General features: G+C 33.4%; 1 protein-coding gene across 1 annotated transcript in view; it reads left to right on the top strand.

Moving 5' to 3' along the window:
* COL21A1 (collagen type XXI alpha 1 chain) overlaps positions 1-27571 on the top strand; it is a 322637-nt gene that overhangs the window by 148729 nt on the left and 146337 nt on the right. Inside the window, exons 2-3 of the mRNA XM_074237242.1 lie at positions 10411-10534; positions 13188-13739. Of these exons, the coding sequence (XP_074093343.1) occupies positions 10447-10534; positions 13188-13739 (640 nt within the window). The 5' untranslated portion in view covers positions 10411-10446. The remainder of the gene's footprint in view (positions 1-10410; positions 10535-13187; positions 13740-27571) is intronic.

Genomic DNA, 27571 nt, shown 5'->3' with positions numbered 1-27571 from the left:
TTATTTCCCCTGATGTTCAAGCAAATAATTTTTTCTATCTATATTTTTGCTTAGGTGACATAGCCTAAGTGAAATTACATATGTATTATACTTTAGACAGCTGGGTATCTTATTGGATAGAGCCCTGGACCTGAAGGTTGGAAGACCTTAATAAAGATAAATTACTAAGCCCAAGAAGGATAAGTTCCATCTTAAGGTAGGAAGGTCTGAGGCAGATCTTTCTAATTTCAAATCCAGAATCCTATCTACTAAGCCTTAAGTATCATTTGGAAGAAGTAGGGGTAATGACTGTAGCACTGAGTCTTGAAATAAGTGAAAATACTTTAATTTAACTAGCCTGAGATGCTGAGAGAAATTGACTTTAAGGTCTTTTGGGATTCATAAAAACATAATAGGTATAAATTTCAATTGTGTACATACAATGGATATATCCACCCATTGGTTATAAAAACAATGGGTAGAAAGAAATTGTGGATAGTTGCTAATCAAGAAAAAACAGTTTGATTCTAAGTTTTTATTAAATCTCTGAGAAAAAAGAGACTTTATTTTGGAAGTCATTTAATTACTTCTGTTTGAATATAGGCTTTGAATTTTGTCTGAAAAAAAACTATTCTGTTTTCTATTGTCTAGTATTGCATAGGAACTATTTATATGAGATATCTAGTTATATTTTGCCAGTTAAACTTTTAATTTGCTTAAAAAGGTGGCTTATATAATTTAACTCTGCTCAGCAAAATTGAAGGAAACTTTTACTTTTTTTAATATCAAGGACAGAAGAGCATTATTCAGAGACAATAATTGTGCTGTAGAAGAATACAATTCTGAATAACTGAATAAAATGAGTTTTATTTCTGACACCATCATTTCCTGAAAGTGTGACCTTAGACAAGTCATTTTAGCTCTCCAATGTTTGCTGATTAATTGAGCTGAGCCTCCATTATTTTCTTAATCTAAGAAATATAGATGACAATGATATGCTCAAATTTTGCAAAGTATTTCACAGACTTTATACCCATAATTATGTGAGGCAAATACTTTTATTATCTGAATTTTGAGGAGGAGTAAACTGAGGCAGAGAGTTTAAAAGTGACCAGCCCAGAGTCACATAGTTAAGTATCTTTAGCAACATTTGAACTCAAGTCTTTTTGAATCCAAGTGGATTAATTTAAATTTACCTTAAATGCATTTGGAGTACTTTTGATATATTTTGATCCACTGAGATGGATCCCTTGAGATTCCACAACCAGGAAGGGTTTATTGGAAGCAAGGAAGGACTTGTATGTACAACATTATTATAGAGATTGTATTTATGATAAAGGGGAAAAAGTTAGAAGCAGCAGTACAGGAATAAGGAAGAATAAATCAGATAATGTTGACTATAAAGAATTAAAGAATAGTAGTTCAGGAATGATTTCAGGAATGGATCAGACAGGAATGTATGGACAAATTTTAATGCTTATATGTAATAAACTATTACTTTTCCTTAAGGAATTGTGAACCTGAAGAATTCAGATATATATATATATATATATATATATATATATATGATGAAAGCATAGATTTTTAGTTAGTATCTAATCTAACCCTCTCATTTTTCAGATGAGGAAAGCGGTCTAGAGAGTATCTTAGTATTGACTTGCACAAGATCACACATATGTTGTGACAAATGTTGGATTTGAATTCTGATCCTCTGTAAATCAAATGTTTTTTCCCACTGTACTTCACTGAGTAGATCTCTATGAAATGATGCAGGGTGAGGAAGATATAGCCAAAAAACAACAACAACAATAATAAAAGACAATATGAAAAATAATTTCAATGGTGTAAACAAAGAACATTAAGAAGCAGGAAAATCTTGCTAAATACAATGGTTAATGTTAGTACTTACTCTCAAAGTGGAAGGATATAGCCTTTATGTTAAATTACTATTTTGGTGGGGGGTAGATGTATTTTGTGGAGGGTTTTCATCAGTTATGTTCATTGCAACATTTATTATTTTTTTATTTTGCACTTTTCTGATATTTCCCCAAGTATGAATACTCTAAAATAGGTTAGATTGCCTCATGCTTTAAACGTTTTAATTATTTAGGGTCTGGGTGATATAAGGCATCAAATTAATCTAAGATTGTACACTTTCTACACAGCATAGTATTAATTACTATAAGGATGTTTTAAAAGAGCAATAAATGTTTTCTGTCTTCAAGAAGCTTTCAAATGAAGTAGGATCAGTGATTTAGAGAGGAAAGGGGCTATAAATTTCATCAGATCTAATTATCTCCTTTTGTGAATGAAAAAAAAATGATGGTCTGGGTAGGCAAAATGAATTTTCAAGTTTACTCAGGTCATAATTCATAGAGCTTGGAGTGGAATCAATTTTAGAGACTCGAGGTATAGCAGTCTTTCCACTATAGTTAACCAATTACAAGTATCTGAAGTTCTTCCTATTTGTGAGACAAGAGATAAAGATAAAAGTGAAGCAGTTCTTATCTATAAGGAACTTGCATTTTATTGTTAGAGACAACATGCATAAAATTATATTCAAAGTTTATAAAAAGTACATGATAATTTTGGGAGAAAAAGATATTAGGAACTAGGAAAGCTTAAAGACAAACTTCATATAGCTATGTGTTGTTTAGAGTAAATAATGAAGGTGACAAAATGTATCAATACAGATTTTTACAAATTAGAAAGCATTATTTATCATCATGATATCTAGTGGGTATTTAAATGCCAATTGGTTAATTGATTCATTCTGATTTTTAACACTGATGACAACCTGTAAGAAAGTTGTGGCATTCTGATGATATTATTCATATAAAGTTCAAAAATAACATAAAGAATTGACTTTGTTAGCACTAGTTAGCATTGTTTGTTTTGCACTTATTCTATTCATAAACTTTTCCTTATGCCTAGTCCTGGAGTCCCTAATAATAAATTAGTTCCTTCAACTCAAGGAAAACGTGAACTATAAATAGAAATATGTTAGTACAGCAAATTTAGGTAGTATTTACAATTAAAGAGGTGATCCTTCCTACTTCTCTCAAAAAAGATAATCTGTAAATAATAGGTTAAATCCATAAAGATAATCTGTAAATACTTAGGTTAAAAACTAGGTTTTCTTAGATTAAGAAAAAATGGAGGCTCAGCTTAAAATTTAGGTTAAAATCTGTAAATATTTAGGTTAAAAACCCAGGTCTTCCACCCTTTCCTGCTTTATAGCTCCTATTGAATCTGTTCTTTCAGATGTAGCTTCATTTTTTATTTTTCATTTTAGAAATTGTCAGACAACAGCCATCATCAATTCTATGTATAAGGGGCAGCTAGGTGGCATAGTGGATAGAGCACAGGCCCTGGGGTCAAGAGGATATGAGTTCAAATCTGAATTCAGACACTTAATAATTGCCTAGCTGGTGACCTTGGGCAAGTCACTTAATCCCATTGCCTTAAATAAATATTTTTTTTAAAAAAAATCTATGTACAAAAACATTTCAAATGCAAACATAAGTTAATTTTTGGATTTTTTTGGGGGGGAGGATGTGACTAGTTACTTTTCCCAAATTATGGGAAAAATTAAATAATTGCAATGAAGGAATTTACCTTGCTGCTATAGGATTATAAAAAGAGATAACAGTTCTTTACAAGGAGATGGTAGACTTTTGTGATGGAAAATGAGGCTGATTCTATGTCCTAATTAATGCTATAGTTTCTATACAAATAATCTCCTCTTTAAGGCAATAGCATAATCTGGTATACATACAAATACTCATACACACAATACATATGCTCTATGTATATACATGTTTATACGTATTGTATATTGTATGTATTTGTGTAAATATGTCCATACATGTTTACATAGAATATATATGCATATAAAGTAGTTGTCAAACACATGACTCCACATATGGCCCAGAACATTGCTGAGTGTGGTCTGAACCCAAATGTAATTGGGACATATTTAACAAATAAACAAAAATATAACAAAACATAGATAATTAACATTGCTTTTCTAAGTTAATATGTGATCTAAAGGCTATATATGTATGTGTACATTTATGTATTTCTCTTCCCCCCCTTAAATTGTGCATAGCAGTGTATTGTAGACCTGTGTTTAAAATTAAAATGGAAATGGGAGTTGTCAATGCCCACATACTTGCACACATGTACACATGTGGGTATACATGAATGCACATGGACACACACATAGTCTCATTTCTATTTGAATTTGACACCACTGATCTATAATACATCAACATTATTGATAATGGTTTGAGATAAAAGACTATACTGATGATTAGTCCATCTAATAGCAGGTTAGGATGTACCACATTGTCATGTATTACCACATAGAACAAACTCTAGAAGTTTGTACTGTTGTGTTTGCCTCAATGATATCAGAAGAATCAAAACTATTTAAAACCAAGAGACTCCCATAGTAACCAGACTATCTCCAACAGTCCTGTTTCTTGAAGAAAATCAGAACCTGGGAAGTTTGATTCTAGTATAGGAAAGTGAGGAGGATGCCTTGCACTGCATACCCCTCACTATAATAAACATAACTGTGCAACTCACACCTCCAATCATTTATTGGTTGATGTAGTCTTCATTCTTTAGAGGATAAGTCACTATTTCAATTGGAATTTGACAACACTGTTCTATAATACACCACTATTTTCAATTAAGGGGGGAAAAAAAGAGAAAACTTTCAATTTCATACAGTTCACCTTTGTTAGGTTCAGCAACTACTTCATCTTAATTCTATTTCATCATGGACTTCTATCCTAAGGTATACGATATCTTTAGGTATAAGACTAATTGGGGTCACTCCCTATTCTTTAACCCCCATCCTGCTAATACATTTAAAATCTGGTAACTTCAAGTAATTTGAATTTAAGAATTTAGAACTGCTTGCTAACATCTCTACTTGAATAATTCATCCTTTTCTTACACTAAACACATCTCCTTTTCTATACTGGTTTATCATTTGCAAAACATTTCCATGGAAATTATGTTGTGAAAGGAAATACAAACAAAAAAACCCTTAAGAAAAATAAAGTAAAAATGTATGCTTCAATTTGAATTCAGACTTCATCATTAGTTCTTTCTATGGGAATGATTAGCATTTTTCATCTTAAGTCCTTTGGTCCTGTCTTGTATCATTGTTTTTCTGAGAATGATTAAGTCATTCAGTAGTTGATCACATTAAAATATTGCTGTTACATAATACATTTCACTTTGCTTTAGATTATGTAATTATTTTCAAGTTTTTCTGAAAGCATCCTCATCATTTCCTTTTTTTTTTGCAAGGCAATGGGGTTAAGTGGCTTGCCCAAGGCCACACAACTAGATAATTATTAAGTTTCTGAGGCCGGATTTGAACTCAGGTACTCCTGACTCCAGGGTCAGTGCTCTATTCACTGCACCACCTAGCTGCCCCAATCCTCATCATTTCTTATAGCAGAACAGTACTCCATCATAATCACACACTACAATTTGTTCACTCATTACCCATTTGAGGGACATCCCTCTCAATTTCCACTTCTTTGACAAAAGAAAAGAGCTGCTATAAATATTTTTTTTAACATTTATGTCCTTTTCCTTTTTTAAAATCTCTTTTAGGATACATGCCTAGTAGTAGTATTGCTAGGTCATTGGGTATGCATGGTTCTATACTATAGCCCTTTGGTTATACAAATTGCTTTATAGAATGGTTAAATCTATTTACAACTCCATCATCAATGCATTGATATAGTACATTTTCCACGTTCCTTTCAACATTTGTCACTGTTCTTTTCTGTTTTAGCCAATCTAATATGTATGAGGAATACCTCATAATTGTTTTAATTTGCATTTCAACAATCAATAGTGGGAGCATTTTTGTCACATGACCGTATGACCATTGTTCAATAGCTTTCAGTTCTATGTGTGTTTGAGAAATGAGGTTTTTATAAGAGAAATTTGCTTCAAATATTTTTCACAATCACTGTTGTTAGCCATAATTCTCTTCATTTCTCCCTGTTTATTCTCTTCCTCTTTTAATCCCTGTCCCTCTTCAAGTGACTACCCTCTCCCCTAATCTTCCCTACCCTCTATTACCCACCCTTCCCACATTCACTTATACCTTTCTCTTCCTACTTTTCTGTAAGATAAAACAGATTTCCCTGTTTCCTCTTTAAACCAATTCTAATGAAGGTCCCTATCACCTTCCCTCTTTTCCTCTCTTCCCTTCCATTGTAAAAACTTTGCTTTGCCTCTTCTATGTCAGACAATTTTTCCCATTCTACCTTTCCCTTTCTCTTTTTCCAAGTGCATTCCTCTCTCATCCCTTAATTTTAATTTTTACATGTTCTCCCTTCATATTCATCTCACTTCCATGCCCTCTTTATTTATTGCATTCTATAATACTCCTAACTGTTCTAAATAAGGAGATAGTTTTTATAAGTATCATCTTCCCATTTGGAATGTAAATTGTTTGACATTATTAGGTCTCATATGATTTTACCTTCCTGTTTACTTTTTTTTATGCTTCTCTTTGTGAGGGGCAAAAGTGCTGACTTTTCAGAAACATGGTGCTAAATTAGTCTAAGTCATAGGCCTCAGTTTCTATTTCTCAAGAATCAGGTGAGCATGAGAACCCAGATCTTCAGCTAGAAAAATTATGTCATCCTAACCATATAAGATGTAAACAAAGACAGACCCTCCTGGGAAAGCTTAGGTACACTCCCCTTCTCTTGGGACCATCAAGTTTGACCATTTATTGTAGGGGTCAGCAGAAAAGAAGAGGGGGATGAGTTGTGGTTTTTGTGTTTTGTTTTTTTTTAATCCTGCTTCAGCTTCTGTAATTTGGCTTTTCCTTTTCTCTCTCTCAAAGAGAGTTAGGAACTGCCCTGCTTCTTGCAAGAACCAAATTAAATTTTAACTCTTTGCTGCCACTTTGAGAGGACTCTGAGTAGTCATTTTGGGTTAGTGTCTCAATACCCTGCACATCTTGAATCTTGTATTTGAAGATCAAATATTATGTTCAGCTCTGGTCTTTTTATCAGGAAAGTGTAAAAGTCCTTTATTTCATGGAATATTCTTATTTTCTCCCTAAAGGGTATGACAAGTTTTGCTGGGTAATCTGTTTATAATCAAAGCTCTTTTGACTTCCAAAGTATCATATTCCAAGACCTCTAATACTTTAATGTAGAGGCTGCTAAATCTTGTCTTATCCTGATGGTGCCTTCACAGTATTTGAGCTGTTTCTTTCTAACTGCTTTCAATATTTTCTCCTTGACCTGGTAGCTCTGGAATTTGCCTATAATATTCCAGGGAATTTTCATTTTGGTTTGTCTTTCAGGAAGTAATCGGTGGATTATTTCAACTTCTATTTAATTCTCTGGTTCTAGAATATCAGGAAAGTTTTACTTGATGATTTCTTGAAAGATGATATCTAGACTCCTTTTTTGATCATGATTTTCCAATGATTCTTAAATTATTTCTCCTGGACATCTTTTCCAGGTCAGTTGTTTTCCAATGAGATATTTCACATTGCCTTCTATTTTTCTCATTTCCTTAGTTTTTATTGTTTCTTGATTTCTCATAAAGTCATTAATTTCCATTTGATCAACTCTAATTTTTAAGGAATTATTTTCTTCAGTGAACTTTAATATCACTTTTCCATTTGACTAGTTCTACATTTTAAGGAATGTGTTTTCTTGAGTGAATTTTTGTCCTTTTTCCATTTAGTTAATCTACTTTTTAAGCCATTCTTCTTTCCAGTTCTTTCTGTATTTTTATTATTTACTGTTTTTTAAAAGTATTATCTTCTTTAGTATTTGTGTATCTGTGTATGCCTCCTTTATCAAGCTGTTGACTCTTTTTTCATGATTTTCTCACATCACTTTCATTTCTCTTCTGAGTTTTTCCTCTACTTCTCTTACTTGATCTTCACCATTCTTTTTGAGCTCTTGCATGACTTGAGGTCAATTCATATTTTTCTTGGAGACTTTAGATTTAGGAGCTTTACTTTGTTATCTTCTTCTGAATGTGTACTTTGATCTTTCTTGTAAACATAGTAACTTTCTATGGACAGATTTTTTTTCTGTTGTTTGCTCATTTTCCTAGAATATTACTTGATTTTTTAACTCTGTTAAAATAGAGGTCTGCTTCTTAGATGGAGCAAGAAACTGTCCCAAGTTTCAAGGATTTTGGTCAACTGTTTTCAGAGATACTTCTGGGGACCTGTTAGTTTTCTGTTTTTCCAAGGCAGTATGATTTAAGGAGAGGTGTTTAATGTTCTTTTCTGTGCTCTGGTCTGTCATTGACCACAAGCACTTTTTTCTAACCTGTAACTGTGATGAGGGTCCAGTTTTCCTGTTACCACAAGTTCTACTGTGGTATTGCACCTTCTCAACCTGGAACCAACATTCAGGAATGTGACTGTGATCCTAGTATGGGCAAAACATCAGTCCTACCTCCATGCTAGTCAAGAAACCCTTGCATTCTCCTTTTGACCAGGTGTTCAATCCTTTAAAGTCTGAAGGTTTAGAGTCCTGGAAGTAACAGCAACTGATGCTACTGCTGCTGATTCAGTCACCCTTAAACCTGTTCCTGGTTTGCTCAGGTCTGGTCTTCACTCTAGTGGTCTATGTTGGACTGCATTCTGCTCTCATCCTGGTGCAACAGACCTTTCCTACCAACCTTCTAAGTTGTCTTGGGTTGGAAATTTGTTTCGCTTCATCATTTTGTGGGTTCTGTCACTCTAAAATTTGTTTAGAGTCATTATTTAGAAGTATTTGGAGAATTTGAAGGAGAGATCAGATGGGTCTTTGCCTTTACCATTTTGACTCTGATTTCCCATTGCCTTTGAGAAACTCTTTTTAATCTTGATTCATATTGATATTGACAAAATTGTTAATATAATTGTTAATTGTATTGTAATATGAACTTCCTTGTCCTCTTAGTCATCCAGATAATCTTGAAATTCCAGTAATGTATTTATATTTCTATCCTTAACATAATGAGATTAAACTGAACCCACACATTAAGCCTTTCTTCCAGCCCCCACCTGAGGATCTCTTCTGGTAAACAAAATCAGCTTGAGCCAGATCTGTCCCTTAACTTTCAAACCCCCTTCCTTGCCTTTTCATTGGAATTCAAGGCATGACAGACAAAACAGCCAGAATGAAGTGACTTTCCTTGTCCTGATTTCCAAGGGCCAGTGAGATCTCATGACCAGGCCTTGTTATCTCATATTGCCTCCTCCCTCTCACCTTCTAAAACTATAAAACCTTTTTCATGTGTCTCTTTGGTTGGGAAATTCACTGGACATCCCCCCCCAAATGATACTCTGTTATCTCAATAACTCTATGTTCCTCAAATCATTGCTTTGACTTATTTCAGAATTTGACTGAATCTGAATATTGAGATATTTATATCATTCTCTTCTTAAACACTACATTCCTGTCAAATTTGATTTGTTTATTTATTTAGATTATCTTATCAAGTTCTCCTTGTCTTTCCTTTTCCCAGAAGACTTACCTCATTTATCAGTTTCTAATTGTACCTTTCAGTGACCAACCTCTTACTCTTTTCTCTCAACTTGTCAATGTTTTCTTCTTCCTCAATTATTTCTTCTCTGGCTAGTCTCTCTTCTCCATGTTACTTTACTCCTTACCTCATATTATGCATGTAGAAAGGATTCATAAACTTAGCCATATATGTGTTATATCCTTTTATGCTGTACCCTCTTCAATATCCAAAATAGAATGTAAACTCTTTGAAGGCAGGGATTAAGTGCTTTTTGTCAGGGGTGGCTAGGTGGTATAGTGGATAAAGCACTGGTCTTGGAGTCAGGAGTACCTGGGTTCAAATCCAGTCTCAGACACTTAATAATTACCTAGCTGTGTGGCCTTGGGCAAGCCACTTAACCCCATTTGCCTTGCAAAAACCTAAAAAAATGCTTTTTGTCTTTGATATATTAGTACCTAGTCTTTATAGTAGGTGCTTAATATTTGTTTAATCAAATATAAATAGATTTATTAATAACAGCTACTTACAAGTCTAATCTTTGGGATGAAGCTGAATTTTATTTGTTCAGTTAAATTGTTATGAATTTGGGGAAGGCAAAAACAACAAACAAATAAACTTTAATGTTTTGTTTGCTTATTTCAATTTGTTTCTTACCCTGCAACAATGATTTCAGATAGATTTGACACACTAGCAAACTGTAATCTCCTCTGTAACCTATACTCTTACAATTGAACTTTGAGAAGTTAAGTATTACCCCATGATCACTTGGCCAGGGTGTGAGGCAAGACTTGAACTCTCCTGTTCTTAACTTCAAGGGTAGATTTCATACCACTATGCCATGAGGTATCTCAGTTATTCTTATGGGATTATAATTTTTACATTTTGATTTTTCCCCAGGTAAAGAAGACTGTGATATTTAGGACTATCACCTACATGGCTCACCACACAAAATGTCTTCAAGTAATTCTCATTCTATTACTTCAGGATTTTGTATCAGCTGAAGATGGTGAAATAAGATCAAGTAAGAATGATGATCACTCAATTTCTTTTTACAACAGTTTGATTGAAAAAACTTTCACAGAAACTCAAACTGAGTCCGTCATCCTTGATTCCTAAGTTAACTGTAGTAACAACTGCCTCAGAGATATAGGGCTGTAAGTAATGATGTCCGGTGATGGTCTCCTGGGAAATCTAGTAGCTACCAATACTTCTAAATCATGGTTTAAAAAGTAACACTCTTTCCAATCTCAGTGACATTTCTTCTGAGCCTTGACTTTTTAGACTTTGAAAAATAACTGCTGCTAAGAGAAAAAAAATGAAATGTCTTTATATCAAATAGATAAAATCATACAGTTGGCAAATAACCCATATAGGCTGAAATTTGAGAAGTCTGTCAGATTGTACAGATAGATTTGCTCAGAATTTGGGAATAGAGATGGCAGATTGCTCTTGGGCCCATTCTGCTGGCTAATCATGCAGTAGTGAATACTTTGTACCTCTGAGAGACAGGAAAAGACATTTGAGACCACAAAGTATAATTCATTACTGGATTGGGGAGAAAAGTGTGAATTTATTCTTAATATTTGCATTCAGTACAACTGATGCATATCATCCAAAGACTGGCCTTGGAGTTAGGAGGACAGGAGTTTGAATCTGACCTCAGCCACTTCATTAATATTATCTATGTGACCTCGGGCAAGTCACTTAACCCTGATTGCTTCACATCTGTAATCATCTCCAGTCATCCTGATTCAAAACTGATCACTAGACCCCAGATGGTTCTGGATGAGAAAGTGAGGCTGGTGACTTAGCACAGTACTCCCTCATTCAAATCCAATCCATACTCATCATGGCTTTGCCTCCCTGATGTCATAGTCTTCTTTGAAAATGAAGAACAAAAACATTATTTTTTTTCCCTGTTGCAAATATCAGGTAGGGTTTTGTACATTTCAGATATGGTTGTTGAGATAAGTAAAAGTATTAAGGTTTGCAAATGTGAAATATATTTATTAAAAAATGGTAATTAAGACAGGTTTTATATAGTATAGGACATGTGAAAGAGAATAATAGGAGGGAAGGAAAGATCCAAACTGGCACCTGTGATCTAGATTTGGGGGTCTTTGAGTGACAGACTAAATAACTTATATTATTTTTTAGACTAGGGAAGATTTAGATATTATTTTATAGTCTATGGGACTAGAAGTTTCTGAGCACTGGAGTGATATGATCTTATCAGATTTGTGGAAGTAAAGAAGCTTAATCTGTCAGCATCATAAAGGGCAGATAGTCATCTATGTTTAGTAAAATACCATGCCATTTGCAATGTCCAAATTGGAAATTCTTCATTTCACCAAACTAGAAGGTTGGTGGTATTGTCACAAGAATAAAGGATAGTGGACAGATGGATAGGGTTGTTGTTTTCAACAACCAGATTCACAAAACAGCAAAGTCTTAGAGGAAGGAGGCTAGTGTGCTGGATGGATCCTATGAGGATCAAACACACACACATATGTGTGTGTGTGTGTGTGTGTGTGTGTGTGTGTGTGTGTGTGTGGATTGGGTCATGTATCAGTGGAGGGTGTACCCATATCACTGAGAATAAGGATAAAGTAATAATAATGATAATAAAAGTCCCTGACATTTATATACTGTGAGGTTTGAAATATACTTTACATACATTGTTTCATTTGGAATTTACAGTTATCCTGTGAGCTGAGTGCCCTAACTGTCATTATCTTCACTTTTGTCAAAGATTAGTGAACTTTGTTGACATGTCCAGGTTCACAGTCAGTGAGTGTTTAGGACAGGATTTAATCCAAGCTACCATCTTGAGTCTGAATTCCATAGCATGTCTACTTAAGCAGAGTGACAGAGGCAATTAGGATAGAATACTGGTAAGACCTAAGTTCAAATTCAGCCTCAGACACTAGTTGTATGACCCTGGATAAATCACTGTTTTTCTGTTTGCTTCAATTCCCTCGATCACAAAATGCAGATAATAGTTATACCTAGCTCCCAGCATTGTTGTGATGATCAAATTAAATAATATTTATAAATCACTTAGCATTGAACCTGGCACATTGTAGGGGCTTTAAAAATGCTTGTTTTCTTGCTCTTTCCTTTCTTCCCTCTTTCTCTCTTTCCTTCTTTTCCTCCTTCCCTCCCTCCCTCCATACCTGTCTTCCTGCTTCCCTCCTTCCCTCCTTTCCTCTCTCTCTCTCTCTCTCTCTCTCTCTCTCTCTCTCTCTCTCTCTCTCTCTCTCTCTCTCTCTCTCTCTCTCTCTCTCTCTCTCTCTCTCTCTCTCTCTCCCTCCCTCCCTCTCCCTCTCTTCCTCCTTTCCTCCCTTCCTTCACAGCATTTCCCAAAAGATAACAACATACTTTCGCATTTAAAATAGGAATCTAATTGTCAATTAAGGCAACCATTACATGAGTAATTAAGATATATAGCAAAATTCTTTTTGGTTTCCTGTCAGTTTACTCCTTTCTCTTTCAATAACTACTTATTATCTCTATATCCACAAGAGAGTTTGGTTTGTTAACTTGTTAAGTTTGATTTTTGTAATTTTTATAAATATTGTGAAATTTCTAAAATTACCTGATGTTATTTTTTGTTTTGTTTTTTAGATACCTAAATAATAAATATATTTTTTCTTTCTTTTTTTTGGCTTTAGGTTGCAGAACAGCTCCAACAGACTTGGTGTTCATCTTAGATGGTTCCTATAGTGTTGGTCCTGAAAACTTTGAAATAGTAAAAAAATGGCTTGTTAATATATCAAATAATTTTGATATAGGGCCAAAATTTATTCAGGTTGGTGTGGTCCAGTACAGTGACTATCCTGTACTTGAGATTCCTCTGGGAAGCCACCATTCTGGAGAGAACTTAATGGAAGCAATGGAATCCATTCAGTACTTGGGTGGCAATACAAGGACAGGAAAAGCTATTCAGTTTGCCCTTGATCATCTTTTTGCTAAATCACCAAGATTTCTAACTAAAATAGCAATTGTTTTAACTGATGGAAAATCCCAAGATGAAGTGAAAGATGCAGCAGAAGCTGCAAGAGAAAATCAAATAACTTTGTTTGCCATTGGTGTTGGCTCAGAAACTGAAGATGCGGAACTTAGAGCCATTGCCAATAAACCTTCATCGACCTATGTCTTTTATGTGGAAGATTACATTGCTATTTCCAAAATAAGAGAAGTAATAAAACAGAAACTTTGTGAAGGTAAATCCTAACTTTCTTTGGGAAATATGGAAGATTGGTTTTAATTGGTCTAGGCATTAGAACTATGTGTTCACTTTTTTTTAACTAATAGAGTCAACTTCTGTTTTTGTTCAATATAACAAATAATTTTAAGCATGAACTATGTGTAAAGGCACCATGTAGGCGTTAGTGATAAAAAGGAAGAAATAATAACATTATTTGCCTCCACTTATGATTTGGACTTTAGATATTATACATCCCCTCTAACCACTCAGCTTATTACATATTTCATTTCTTACTGTCCCTCATTTATACTTCTCCTGTTTTCAAAATCTTGTTTGTATTCTTTCTCAATCAAACTTCCTCTGATTTCTTCTCTATTGATTGCTCATCTTTTATCCCAGGTGATATTGCATTAGTTATTTGTTGTCATAAAACAGTGGGATATGTTGGGAGGAAGTGATTTTCCCCTCAAATGTTCCTATCACTAATCCTTTTCTAATGTGTGTTCAGGCATTTATAGCCACCTACTAACAAGAGAAAACACAGTTAAGTGTGGCAGGCAAATATAGGACTCATTATTCACAACTACATGGGAATTCATGGCTTGTCTTTCCAGAGATGTGAGAATGTGCTCCAAAATATGCCATAGAATTGCATGAAAAAACTATGTCAGGGGAGAAAAGAAAGAAAGAGAGGATGTGTGTGTGTGTTTGTGTGTGTTTGTGTGTGTGTGTGTGTGTGTGTGAGAGAGAGAGAGAGAGAGAGAGAGAGAGAATATTATATGGATCACTAGATTTAGGAGAAATGGGTTCTAATAATCCTGGGTCTTTCACTACTTAGCTTTGGGTCCAGGACAAGGTCACCAACCAGATTCATAAAACAGCAAAGTTTTTTCATTTGTAAAATGAGGAAGTTGAATTACATGATTTTTATTATTAAATATTTCTTTAAAATGATGAGCCTAAGCATCAACAAACATGTTTCTATGTAGAACCAATTAGCAAAACAGTGGATTGCCTATAAAACCATGATTCTCCATTTTGCACAATTGGTTTATTTTAAAATGCATACAGCTTGTTCCAAAAGGCTTAGTGCAATTTTACGCTATTTAAGCTTAATCACAGAAGTTCCAACAGTAATCTGTTTGTCTTCCTTTCTGAACCTTTCTCTTTCCTGTTCTGTGTATTTATTTAATGTTTCATAGAAGTTCTTTTCTTTGTTTCCTTTTATATTATTTGCATCACTATCCTTAGCCTCTCCTGCCAGTTTATATCTGTTGAATATTTATCTATAGCTTAATGGGTCATAAAGATGGGAGTTCCATTCTTGCCTCAGACACTTGCCACTTACTAGCTGTGTGACTTTGGGCAAGTCATTTAACACTGATTGCCTTGTGTCCAGGGCCATCTCTGGTCAACTTGATTCATATTGGGTCACTGAACTCAGATGAATCTGGAGAAGAAAGTGAGACTGGTGACTTAACACCACATCCTTCTCACTCAAGTTCAATTCACATGCTTGTTGCGGCATCACCTCTCTGATATTGTAATCTTTAAAAAAAAATTATAATGACTAATACATATAGTTATATAAATTTCCCATATATCTCTTTTTTAGGTTTTTGCAAGGCAAATGGGGTTAAGTGCCTTGCCCAAGGCCACACAGCTAGGTAATTATTAAGTGTCTGAGACTGGATTTGAACGCAGGTACTCCTGACTCCAGGGTTGGTGCTTTATCCACTACGCCACCTAGCCGCCCCCCCCCCCCCATGTATCTTTCATATCAGGTCTTTATCTAAGAAATTTGATCAAACTTTTTCCTTGTTCTTTTTTTCCTTTCTAACTCTATCTCTACTGATTTTCCTTTTTGTGAAGTCATTTCAATTTTATATAATAAATTTATCACTTTATCTATTATGATCTTATTATTCTTGTTTACCTACTCTGCGTATTCATAGTCATAAAAGGTATCTCCTTTCCTTTTCTAATTTATCTTAATCAGCAAATATTTATTATTTACTTTCTGTTGTCATGCAATCTTAAGTATATACTACAAAGAAAATCATTCAGGTAACTTAAATTGTATTGGGGAAGACAATGTATTTATGTACATTTATGTTTCTATGCAAGATTATTACAAATTACTGTGAATTACAAAGATTATAAAAATTAAATTTAAAGACACATATAAGGAAGATAAAAGTAATTTTTAGAGAAAGTTCACTCATATCTTTGGGAACTGGAACAGGCCTACTGCAGAAGGTGATACTTGACCTAAATTTTGAAGGTAGCCAAAGATTCTAAGAAGTGGAGAGAAGGAGTGAAAGAATTCCAGGCCTAGTGATCATGAATCCATTGGGGAGTTTATTGGAGTACATATTAAGTGAGGCTTAATTTCTACCAGATTGCTTTCCAATTTTCCCAGAAGTTTTTGTCCAATAATGAGTCCTTTCCTTAGTAGTTTGTGCCCTTGGGTTTATCAAACACTGTGATAGCATGTTTGATTTGGTTATATGCCTAATATATCTAACATCAACTTTTCTATTTTTTAACTAGTTCAAAATATTTTCAGTGATAATCTCTTTGCCATATAGATTAATATTTCATAGTTATAGATTAGATTATATTAAGTTACCTTATAGTGCCATGGTTTTCCCCTATTGTAGCATGAAGGTAAATTCCAACAGAGTTTATCCTGCAAAGCTTCTAGGAATGAAACTTTCCAAAAGATAACATTAGAAACAGAACAAGAGATGGCAGAAATTAAGCCTCAGGACCCCTGCCTTTCTAAAATGTGTGAGTAATCTTATAGGCCACAAAAAAAAATTGTCTAAAAGGGCTAATTCTGACTGTTTTTTGTACCCAATACCCAGAGTATTTCCTTAACATGAACTTTGTAAAGGACTATACTTTTCAAATGTCTTTCTTTCTTGCATAGTATTAATAGCTCTGTTATTAATGGGTCAGCTGTTCTCAGCATCAATAAAATCGTTCCCATTTTACAGATGAAGAAGCTGAGAAAGTGAACTTAAGTGACTTGCTGAAGGTCAAATGAGAAATGGCAGAGGCATAACTGAACATGCATTTCCTAACTTGATTTATTTCATTCCACCAAAAACTCTATTTCCTTTCAGTGTTCCCAAGATTTTCAGTGAACCTAGGTTCCCTGGCTAACCAAAAAAAATCCCTCCTTGTGTTACCTCTCTAGAACAAGGAACCCTTCTAAAGATTCTCCTTATTCTCTGTTCTCCATTATTAAAAATCTTTGTTCTTTCTCATGGCTATTCTTACACATTTTTGTTAGATATAAATGCTAGCTTGTAATACAGCAAAATGCACTAAAAAGATTTTTTCTGTGAAACTCCTTTTTCAAATAACTTGGTAAAAAATTGACGCATTGATTTACAAACTATCCTGTATATTTTTGTTTATGAATTTCATTCAATTTTCCTCTGTGTATTTTTTGAGACAGATTTAAGTGACTTGACCAAGGTCTCATGGCTATTATGTATCTGAGGTCAGATTTTTGACTTAGTTCCTTTTTAAAAATCAACATCAATGGGGAGGCTAGGTGGCATAGTGGATAAAGCACTGGCCGTGGAGTCAGAAGTACCTGGGTTCAAATCTGGTCTCAGACACTTAATAATTAACTAGCTGTGTGGCCTTGGGCAAGCCACTTAACCCCATTTGCCTTGCAAAAACCTAAAAAAAATCACCATCATTGCTAAAATTCTACCTCTGCCAAATTAAAAATGATAGGAAGAAAAATTCTATAAAGAATAGGCATAATCAAGTAAAATGTATCTGCATCATCATTTTGTCCAAAAATATGTCTCTTTTAGTAGATACTAAATGCTTCATTATAGGTCTTCAGGATACACAGTTGGTTCTTGAATTGATGAAAATTCTTGTTGTTTGTATATATATATATATATATACATATGTATATATATATATATATACAAATATATATATAAATTCTCTAGATTCTGCTCACTTCACTTGCATCAGTTCATATTATCCAGGATTTTCTTAAATAATGTCTTTGTTATGTATTTTAAAATAATAACCTATTAAATTAATATAAAACAATTATTTTCCTCTATTTTTCAACATTACTCCCTCCCCAGATTCTAGTTCCTAGCTTTACTTTTTCTCCTTTTTAATAGCTTCTTCAGGAAGCAATTCATGCTTGACTCTCTTCTTCAAGTGTAGTCTTCTCTCCTACTTCTCTCCTCTTCCCTACCCCTGTTATTTCTCTGTCGTTTGATATATTTTTATATCAGCGTGTTTGTGTGTCTGTGTGTGTGTGTGTGTGCGTGTGTTCAACTATGCTTTGCCTGTTTATATGTAGCTCTAAAGACCACATATACTTCTGTCCAATCTTTGGTAGACTGGACTAGAAAACTGCTGACCTGTTTCCTTTTGCTGGTGGTACTGGTATTTTGGTGGTCATTTTTCTATTGCTTATGGGGTCATGGTTGACTTTTTATGTATTTGGGTAGAGGAAGAAGTTATAAATTGGATTTCCTGATCATAATTCTGTCTAGTATGACTTTAAGATTTTTGTAGGAAGAGATATCAGAGAGAATTAGTCAGACTTTCTCCCTTCAGGCTAAAATGATTCTCCAATTGTAGTTCTTCCTTGTCTATCTGAAGCCCTCTCAGATCATTGCATCTCAAATTCAAATTTTTTTTTTAACCTTTACAAAAACTTACTTCATGGGGTATTAGGGGAGGAGCATTCAAAATTGGCAGCAAAATTTCATGAATAGTAAAAAAAAATCCAAGAATATGACTTTTATTTTCTTCATTATTTGAGAATTTTAAATCTTGGAAAATTTACAGTTCCATGGTTATGAAATTTGACCCCCCAAATTGCTATTTTGTTCTTTTAATTAGAGAAAATTTGAACAGAGAAACGTAAGTGGTGTATTTGACTTTGCTGACTTCTTTATTTCTTGGCTGATTGTCCTTCCTTTCTATGTGAGGGTTGAGTCAGAAAAAGCAAAACATGCAGAGTCAGGAAAAAATTAAACAGTTTGGACCTTGAGTAAGACAGTACTCCTGGGAGTGATTTCATTGCTGCCAAGAGCTATTATGGGACGTAGATGCAGCTGTGTCATCAGGCAGGTGCAGTTCTTCCACAAGGGATGGAAGGAATAAGAGAATAAAAGCCAAGACCTGTCTTTTAAAAAATATGTAAATTTGAAACTTTTATGACTGTTTGAATAGGAGATTATACCTGTGATTTTACAATGAGGGAATTAACTCTACCATTGGTAGAGGTAGATTAGCTCATTCTCTGCAATTCGTAGTCTTAGAGTATTGCTTTCAGAGAGCATCCGAGAGGTTAAATGACATGCCTACTTCAGTATTTGTCAAAGTTAGGATTTGAAACCAGGTGTTCTAATTCCTGGGCCAGCTCTCTGTTCACTATGCAATACTATTTTACTTTGTAAACCCAAGGAAATAATATACATGTCATATAATTATTGAATTTCCTAGTTCCTTTTACCATGTTTAGAAAGGTAGTATTTGTGTCCAAATAACAGTGAACATTTATTGTTTGGATTTTCCTTCCTATTCATGTGGAAAACAAAACAAATGATCCATAAGGCATTCTGTCATTTAGAATTCTCAGTTAATATACTTCTTCAATTAGATTATTAGATAGCTATCCAAATAACAAGGAAAAACTATAGATCCTTTTTGAATAATCAAAAAGATAACATTGTAACAGCACAGTATTCAAGATAGTTCAAAAATTCTTTATTTTCATCTCACTTTTAGAATATTAAAAATCCAAGTGTGGTATATAAGATTATCTAATTTTAAAAAATCGTGATTGCATTTTAATTTGATTGGATGCAATCTAAATAAAATAAAATTTGTCATAACATTTATTGTGCAATTATATCACTTTTAGAATTCTTTTTATTTTCATAAATGAATAAAAAGACATCTATTAAGAACTTGCTACCTGCCAGACACTAATCCCCACCCTTGAGGAATTTACATAAAATTAGTTTTCTTGGTAAGTTTGCTTTGTAAACGTCACCATTCTTAGAGAATTACAGGATCTTTCAAATCATCAAGATCAGAAAGAGATACAGGTTCAGAATATACCAACAAGATATCTAGATAATTCGATAGAAAGCATAAAGAATAAACAAACAAAAGTTATGCAATGAGAGGGTGAAGAGAAAAAAATTGTCTAAACAAAATGTCAATTATTTAAATAGTGCACAAGTGACTTAAATTAGCCACTTTAATGCTAGTTTTCTAATTTTTTCATCTTATGTGGACAAAGAATCATTTAACATTAGAAGTATGGTTAGAACTGACTGACTAAGAATGACCTTATAATCTAGGTAGATCTTATTTACTGATCTTTAACTATGGAGGGACAACATAGTATAGCAGATAGAGAACCGATTGTGAAACAAGCAAGATTTTAATTGAAATCTGACACATACCAGTGCTTTGACCCTGTGCAAGTCATGTAAATTCTCAATGCTCTGATTATTCTCTAAGACCATGAATTGAAAAAGAAGGTGTTAAACTGAGTGGATAAAGAAGTTTCCTAATTTAAGAGTCATTTTGAGCAAGTCTAGTTCAGAAAGGGATTGAATATTAAAAATGAATATAGAACTTTGTTTTAAGATAATAGCTGTTGTCATTTATGTAGGACTATAAGCATTTCAAATCACTATATAGAAATGATCTTATTTCATCATTCAAAATCCTATGAATTATGTAATAAAGATGATATTATTATCATTATTATTAGATCATTTTTACTGATGAGGAAGGTAGGTTCTAGGTTAAATTCCTTGCCCAAGGTAATACAAATGGAAAAATTTGATAGTGGCATCAAAAATCACTTCTTGATTCCAATTTTTGCAACTATAGTAATATACTATAATATACTTCTTTTGTATGAAAGATTTCTCAATGATGATGAAAATAGTTATAGAACTATTTTTCTATCTATAAGCACCTTGACTTAAGAAAATATTTAAGTCAAATATGTGAAAATATAGCATGATATAAAATAAAATTTAGTGAATCTTTACATTGTAAAGTAACTTTTTAATCAATATTATGAAAAATGAGGAACAACTGGACTATTTAAGTTACTTATATAGAATTTAATTCATTGACATATTGCTTAGATATTATTTAATAGTTCTTTCCTCTCTTTCCTTACCCATTCATCATTCATTTTCCTACTTGGCTACTTTGGCTTCTTATTATGTTCTATATGGAAACCTCTTTCTACTACCGATAAATTTCTAAATTTCATTAACCTGTACAATAAATTATTAAGCTTTGAATTGAATCATTTTGTAGCTATGAACTACTTTGCCCAAAAGGCTGGGTATATAACTTTTCATTGAGAATGAAGAATAATTTTGAAATTGTACTTCAGTCAACAAGCATTGATTAAGCACCTACTATATATATATTAAATACTGTGGAAGGCCCCAAGAGGGGGGGAAAAGGACAAAAATAAAACAACTTTACCTTGAAAAAGCTTACATTCTACAAAGAGGCAATAATGTGTATATATAGAACTAAAAAAATACCTTCAGGTTGATTTTTTGGGGGAAACATGTACATAGATAGGTAAATGCAAAATATGTATATAGGAAATGCAACAATTTCTGGGTTGGAGTGTTGTGCTGAAGAAAATAAAAACTGAAGAAACTGAGAATAGTGACCAGGTAATGTGGAATATACTCTGAATGAAGCTGGGGATTTTAAAAGGCAGAAGTGAGGAGAAAGGAAAGCATTTCAAGCTTAAGGAACAGTTTGGGCAGAGACAAAGAGCCAGGAGACATAATGTTGCAAACTAATAATGAGGAAGATCAGATAGATCAAGTTTTGAAAAATAATAAATAGGGAATGCAGGGGTTATGGGGTTATGGAGTCAGATTAGAAAGGTAGGTTTAGAATCATATTATGAAGTATTTTTAAAACTGAACAGGAGAGTTTGTATGACACCACTCATTCTTCCTTGGGGTGTTAAATATATAGACATGCTTTTCAGGAATATCAATCCAGTAGTTTATGGAGAATGGATCATAGAGAAAGGAACTGGAGATAAGGAGACTAAATAGGAGCTTATTGCAAGTATCCCTGAAAGAGGTAATAAGGTCCTGATAACATGAGTGGAGAGAAGGAAATGGATGAAAGCTATACTGAAATTAAACTTGATATTGCTTGGCAAACTAATTGCGAATGGAAGATGAAAGAGGGAGAAGAATTGAGAACGACCTTCAAGGTGTGAACCTTGGTGAATGGAAGAATTTCAAAAGAAATTAGGTAGGTATGTTTTTCAGGAGAGTTTTTTCTAGAAATGTTGAGTTTTAGATGATTATGGGATATTTAAGGGGAGATTCCAGTGGGCAATAATATGATGTGAGACTGGAACTCTCCAGGAGAGTGTTGAAGGCTTGATCTGTGATGACAATTGAACCCATGGGAGCTGGTGAGATCAACCAGAAAGAGAAAAGAAGAAACTGGAAGTTATTTCTACTCATTTGTCTTGAACTAAAAAATAATTTAGCAGAAATTCTTGAGATTCATACATTCCTTGGCATTTATTTTCAAATATCTTTCTGTCTTGGTGACTCTGAGTTGACCTTTTCCTGTGAAGTAACAGATAAATCTATTTGAAAGCTTTAATATACAGGCACTCCCAATTTGCTAGTTGGGTACATTCCAAAAAAATATTTTAAGTCAGTTATTTGGGACTATAATTTTTCCCAGAAATTTTCCCAGAGAAGCAAAATGATAAAAGCTAGTTGCTTTTTTCAGGTCACTTGCTAGGCAGTGTGGTACAATGGAAAGAAGCAATGACTGTAGTGTCAAAATACTTGAGGTTATAATTTATTTCTGATGTTTACTGCCTCTATGACCTTAGACAAGTTATTTTACTTCCTTTTATCTCAGTTTCCTGAACTATAAAATCAGGATACATTGGACCAGATGACCTCTCTGTACCCAAGTAAATGCTTTTCTTTAAAAACAAACAAACGCAAACACTTTGTTTTCATCAGTCAAGATCTGCCCTTTCAGTTTCTTCCTCCATTTGATAACACATTAAACATACCTATTACAAATATGTATGGTCAATCAAAAAAATTTCACATGGGTTAGGGCCATAAGAAATTATTTCATTTTGCATTCTGAATCCTTTACTTCCCTATCAAGAGGTAGGTGGTATGTTTCTTCATTAGTCCTCTGGAAACCTGGTTGGTCATTACACTGATCAGAAATTAGCACAACAGTATTCCATCCCTTTTATATATCACAACTTGTTAATCCATTTCCCAATTTCTGTACACTATCTCAGATTCTCAATTTTTTGCCATCTCAAAAAAATCATAAATATATTTTTTGCATATTCTTGGAATTTGTTTTGCTTAGAACTAATCCCTCCCCTTAACCTATCCTTCCATTAATTTCCCTCTCCCTTCTCCCCTTTTTTGCCTATTTTCCTGTTAAATGAAATGAATTTTTGCATACAACTCTAAGTGTATGTATATGTGTATGTGTACATGCATGTGTATGTGTTCATATATATGTGTTTTCTTCCTTCTTTTGATCAATATAGATGAGTGAGATTCAAGTGACAGTCACTTCCCCTTATGTCCTCTTCCTTGCTTGTATAAGTATCTACTTGTGCTCTCTGATTATATGAGATAATTTTTTTAACCTTTCTCTATTCTTCACTCCCCAGTGTATTCGTATTCTTCCATCTTTCCATTTTTTCCTTCAGATCATTAAGACATAACAAAACTCCTACTAGGCCTTGTGTAATTGGAATCTCTTTATAAACCTTGATGATGATAATGTTCAGAGAAGAGTTATGTATCATTTCCCCAATTTGATTGTAAGCATCTTATCTTATTTGGATATCTATCAATGCTCATTCATATTTATCTTTTTATGCTTCTTTTTACTCTTGTATTTGAGCCTCAAATTTTATTTCAGTTTTCATCTTTTCATTAGGAATGCTCAAAAATTCTCAATTCATTAATGGTCATCCCCCCACCAAGGATTAATAGGGTTTTTTGTTTTTTTTTTAGTTTTTGCAAGGCAATGGGGTCAAGTGGCTTGCCCAAGGCCACACAGCTAGGTAATCATTAAGTGTCTGAGGCTGGATTTGAACTCAGGTACTCCTGACTCCAGGACCAGTGCTCTATCCACTGTCCCACCTAGCCGCCCCAAGGATTAATAGTTTTCCTGGATATGTTACTTTTGGTTATGTCTGTATTCTTTTCCTTCTGAAATATTTTATTCCACATTATGTGAAATTAGAGGCTGCTAAATCATTTATGATCCTCTCTGTGGCTCCTTAGACTTAATTTTTTTTCCTTTCTGGCTCCTCACAGTATTTTTTTCCCCTTTAACCTAGATCCTCTGGATTCTTGCTGTGATTTTCCTGGGATTTTCATCTTGGAATTTATTTCAGAAGGTCATAAAGACCAGAGTTATATAGTTGGATTGTTGGGTAAAGGAGTATCAATGAAGACACTGAAGTTCTAAAGCTGAGTAATTAAAATGGTGATTGTTCTTGACAGTTAAAGGGAAGTTAGCAAGAAGAGATGATTAAAAGGGAAATATAATTTCCCTTTTGAACATCCGAATTGCTTATAGGATATCCAGCTCATAGTGTTCAATGTGCAGCTTGAATTGTAGGGCTGGAGCTCAGGAGAAATACTGGGACTCAATTACAACCAATTTACATCTTATTTTTATTCTTGGCATCTTATTTTATTGCATAAATAAATCAAATCATCTTTGTAGGCTGTATTTTAACTTAATGTTTATCATTACTGCTACAAAATATGATAAACAAAAGACATTTCTGGTTACTTTCAGGGAGATGATTAAACCAGTTCTATCAATTTGACTGTCCATAGAAAAAAATATGAGCCAAACTTCTATTTAAGTACAACTTTATTATGTCTTTTGGTTTGAGTTTTGGAGAGATTATGTATGTGGGTTAGCTGTTGAGCTATTTTGCCAACTCTGTTTGTGGGCAGTTATCTTGGATAAAAACTATCAATAGTTTAATATTTGTAGACCTGAAAACTATATTGATCTTAGCACTACTGCTCCCTTTTTGAAAACCTTTGTAGCAATGACACTATAGAAGTAATATCATTTTTCTCTGGTGCCACTTCTATTTCCTCATGCAGTACATTGCAGATTGACATTAAAATACAAATATAATGATTTCACTGCTTTTTAAGGGAATGATTTTGTTATAAAAATATTTCCACTCTTTCCCATTTTTTATCAGTTTAATGTCCTCCTTCTAGTTTCATATTTAAATGTTCTTGGAATGATTTTGCATAAATGAGATTCTTGCCAGGATTTTTATAGAGTTGTGGGTGTAATTATGAAATTCAAAACCAAACATCCACACTTCTTTGAATTCAGCTGGAAAAGTAATGTAAAAGAAACAATATACTACATGTTTAACATTTTTATAATAGGAAATCTAATAATATCCAAAACATTAGACATTATTTTTTGTGGGCCAGGAGAAATGCTTTTAATTAAATTAAAATTTTAGTTAAAGTAAGATTGACATTTAAAATATATATTAGATAAAAATGAAGGTTGCAAATCATCTTTACACCTAATTAGGGAAAATAAAATATTATTAAGTTAAGAGAAAATATATTATTGTCATGATACTTGTATCAATGGACAATATGAGAGTATTTCTTTTTCAAAATTTTGAGTTCCAAATTTTTCACCCTTCCCTATTTCCTCCTTGTCCTCGAAACAGCAAGCAGTCTCATTTAGGCTATACCTACATAATCATGTTAAACATATTTCCATATTAGTTATGATGTGAAAGAAGAATCTGAATAAAAGGGAAAAACAGAAACAGAAAAAAAACAGAAAAAACAGAAAGAAGAAAAAAACAAAAAATGAAAAATGAAAATAGTATGCTTTGATTTCATTCAGACTTCAACTCATAGTTGATCATCCTTCTGAGTTATTGTTAAGGTGTACAATGTTCTCCTAATTCTGCTCCCTTCTCAGTCCATGTATGTCTTTATAGGTTTTTCTGAAATCCACAATAGTATTTTCTTTAACAGAGACTATGCAAAATCCATTTCAAAGCATTTTCTAAAAACTAATTCATTATACCTCATCACTTTTGAGATAAATCACTTTTATTCTCTATCTTGCTCAGAGAGAGACACTAAAACACAGACCAATTAAATTACTTGATGAAGTTCTAAATGTTTGATCTTATCCACACAAAATTAGAAGAAAACAATGTTTATTACCTACATTGTAGGGCTTATCCAAAACTTTCTATATCTGAAACTGTTAATACAGATGGATAGTGAGTTTAAAAGAAGAGTAGCATAGATTCTTTTGACAAATTTCAATTATCCCAAGATTATCATAAAATTAAAGTTCTATTTGTCCTACCACCATTTTCTCTGTTGCTATATGATGGTGAGGCTTGTAACAAGCACTGCTTCTAGGGAACGAAGTTGAGCATCACAAAAAAGTCAATAATAAGGTGTTTGGTAAGTATGAGAAGGATGCAATATATGAATTATGAAAAACTGAAGAACAGGAGTAAAAGATACTCTCAAAGAACTGAATGACAGAAAGAGGAGATAGGTTGGTCCCATGGAAGGAATAAAAAAGTAAGATAACTTCATTAGTACTCTCATGATACTGGAAAAGACCTCTGTCATGTTAGCTGAACCACCTGTGAAGAAATTCGAGAGAAAGTGGATAGTCACACAGTATGGATAGATATGAATTTTTATTGGTATCATAACTCCTTAATTGCTAAGACTTCATATCCTTTTGAGTGTTTGAGAGTGTAATGTCAAGCCAACAGAACAACAGCACCATTATACTATTAACCCAAATCCATCATATCTGAAGTAAATATTAAAAGTTTCTTGAAATATTTTTTCCATTGAAACAACACTTATTCTTTGTTTTTGGAAATTGTACAGTACAGATTATTTTCTTCTTCATCCATTTTCTACTTCTTTGTTGCTAAGTGAATTACAAGTTCTAAAATGCTCAAAAGTAATCCATTATATAACTTTTATTTTTCTTGATTATACAATAATTATTTTTCTTGTTTTTGCTGGGATTAATGCCTTGGAGATTTAGATTCATTCTTTAGTGCCTTAAGACATCTTATGGAGGTCACATAGATACCTTTTTGCTTTCTGGGATAATTTGATGGGGAAGGAAAAACTAGTCTAGTCAATGCTCCTTATATAGCAAAGCAGTAGCATATCTCTTCCCCACCCCCATTTTTTCCCCCTTGCAAACAAGAGGGAACAGAAGAAGGTAGAATATTCTTCTTAGAATGTTCATCTCTCTTCAACTCTTTGTCTTTTTTATTCCCTGTTGTTTCTTTCCCTCCTTCCTTGTTTCTGACCTAAATCTTTCAGCTTCTTCTATCTCTCAAAGATCATTTCAGTGGATTAAAATAGAACCCCCTGGCTTTCAGTGATTAATCTTTCAGTTAAAAGATAAAACCTTAATAAATGTCCTCAATGAAATTATAAATCTTTTAAAATCATACCTTAGTCTGAAAATAGTTTTGCTTTCCCAAATTTTGTGTTACTTTCTTTAGTCATAAAAATTATGTACAGATGAACTGAGACCATAATGCCCTACATCTCTAAAATCTTCTAGCATGTCCAAAATTTCATGTCCTTAAACTGTGATTCTTCAGATACATAATTTTCTAGGTTTAAAAAAAAAACAGTTGTTCCTATGCCCATCTATACTATTAAACTTTCCACAAATGATGCCTCTTCTTACATAATT

The sequence above is a fragment of the Macrotis lagotis genome, chromosome 5 (assembly GCF_037893015.1).
Source record: "Macrotis lagotis isolate mMagLag1 chromosome 5, bilby.v1.9.chrom.fasta, whole genome shotgun sequence".
NCBI classification, from domain to species: Eukaryota; Metazoa; Chordata; class Mammalia; order Peramelemorphia; family Peramelidae; genus Macrotis; species Macrotis lagotis.
The sequence above is the reverse complement of the archived record's forward strand: the minus strand, read 5'-3'. Positions and strand labels throughout refer to the sequence as shown.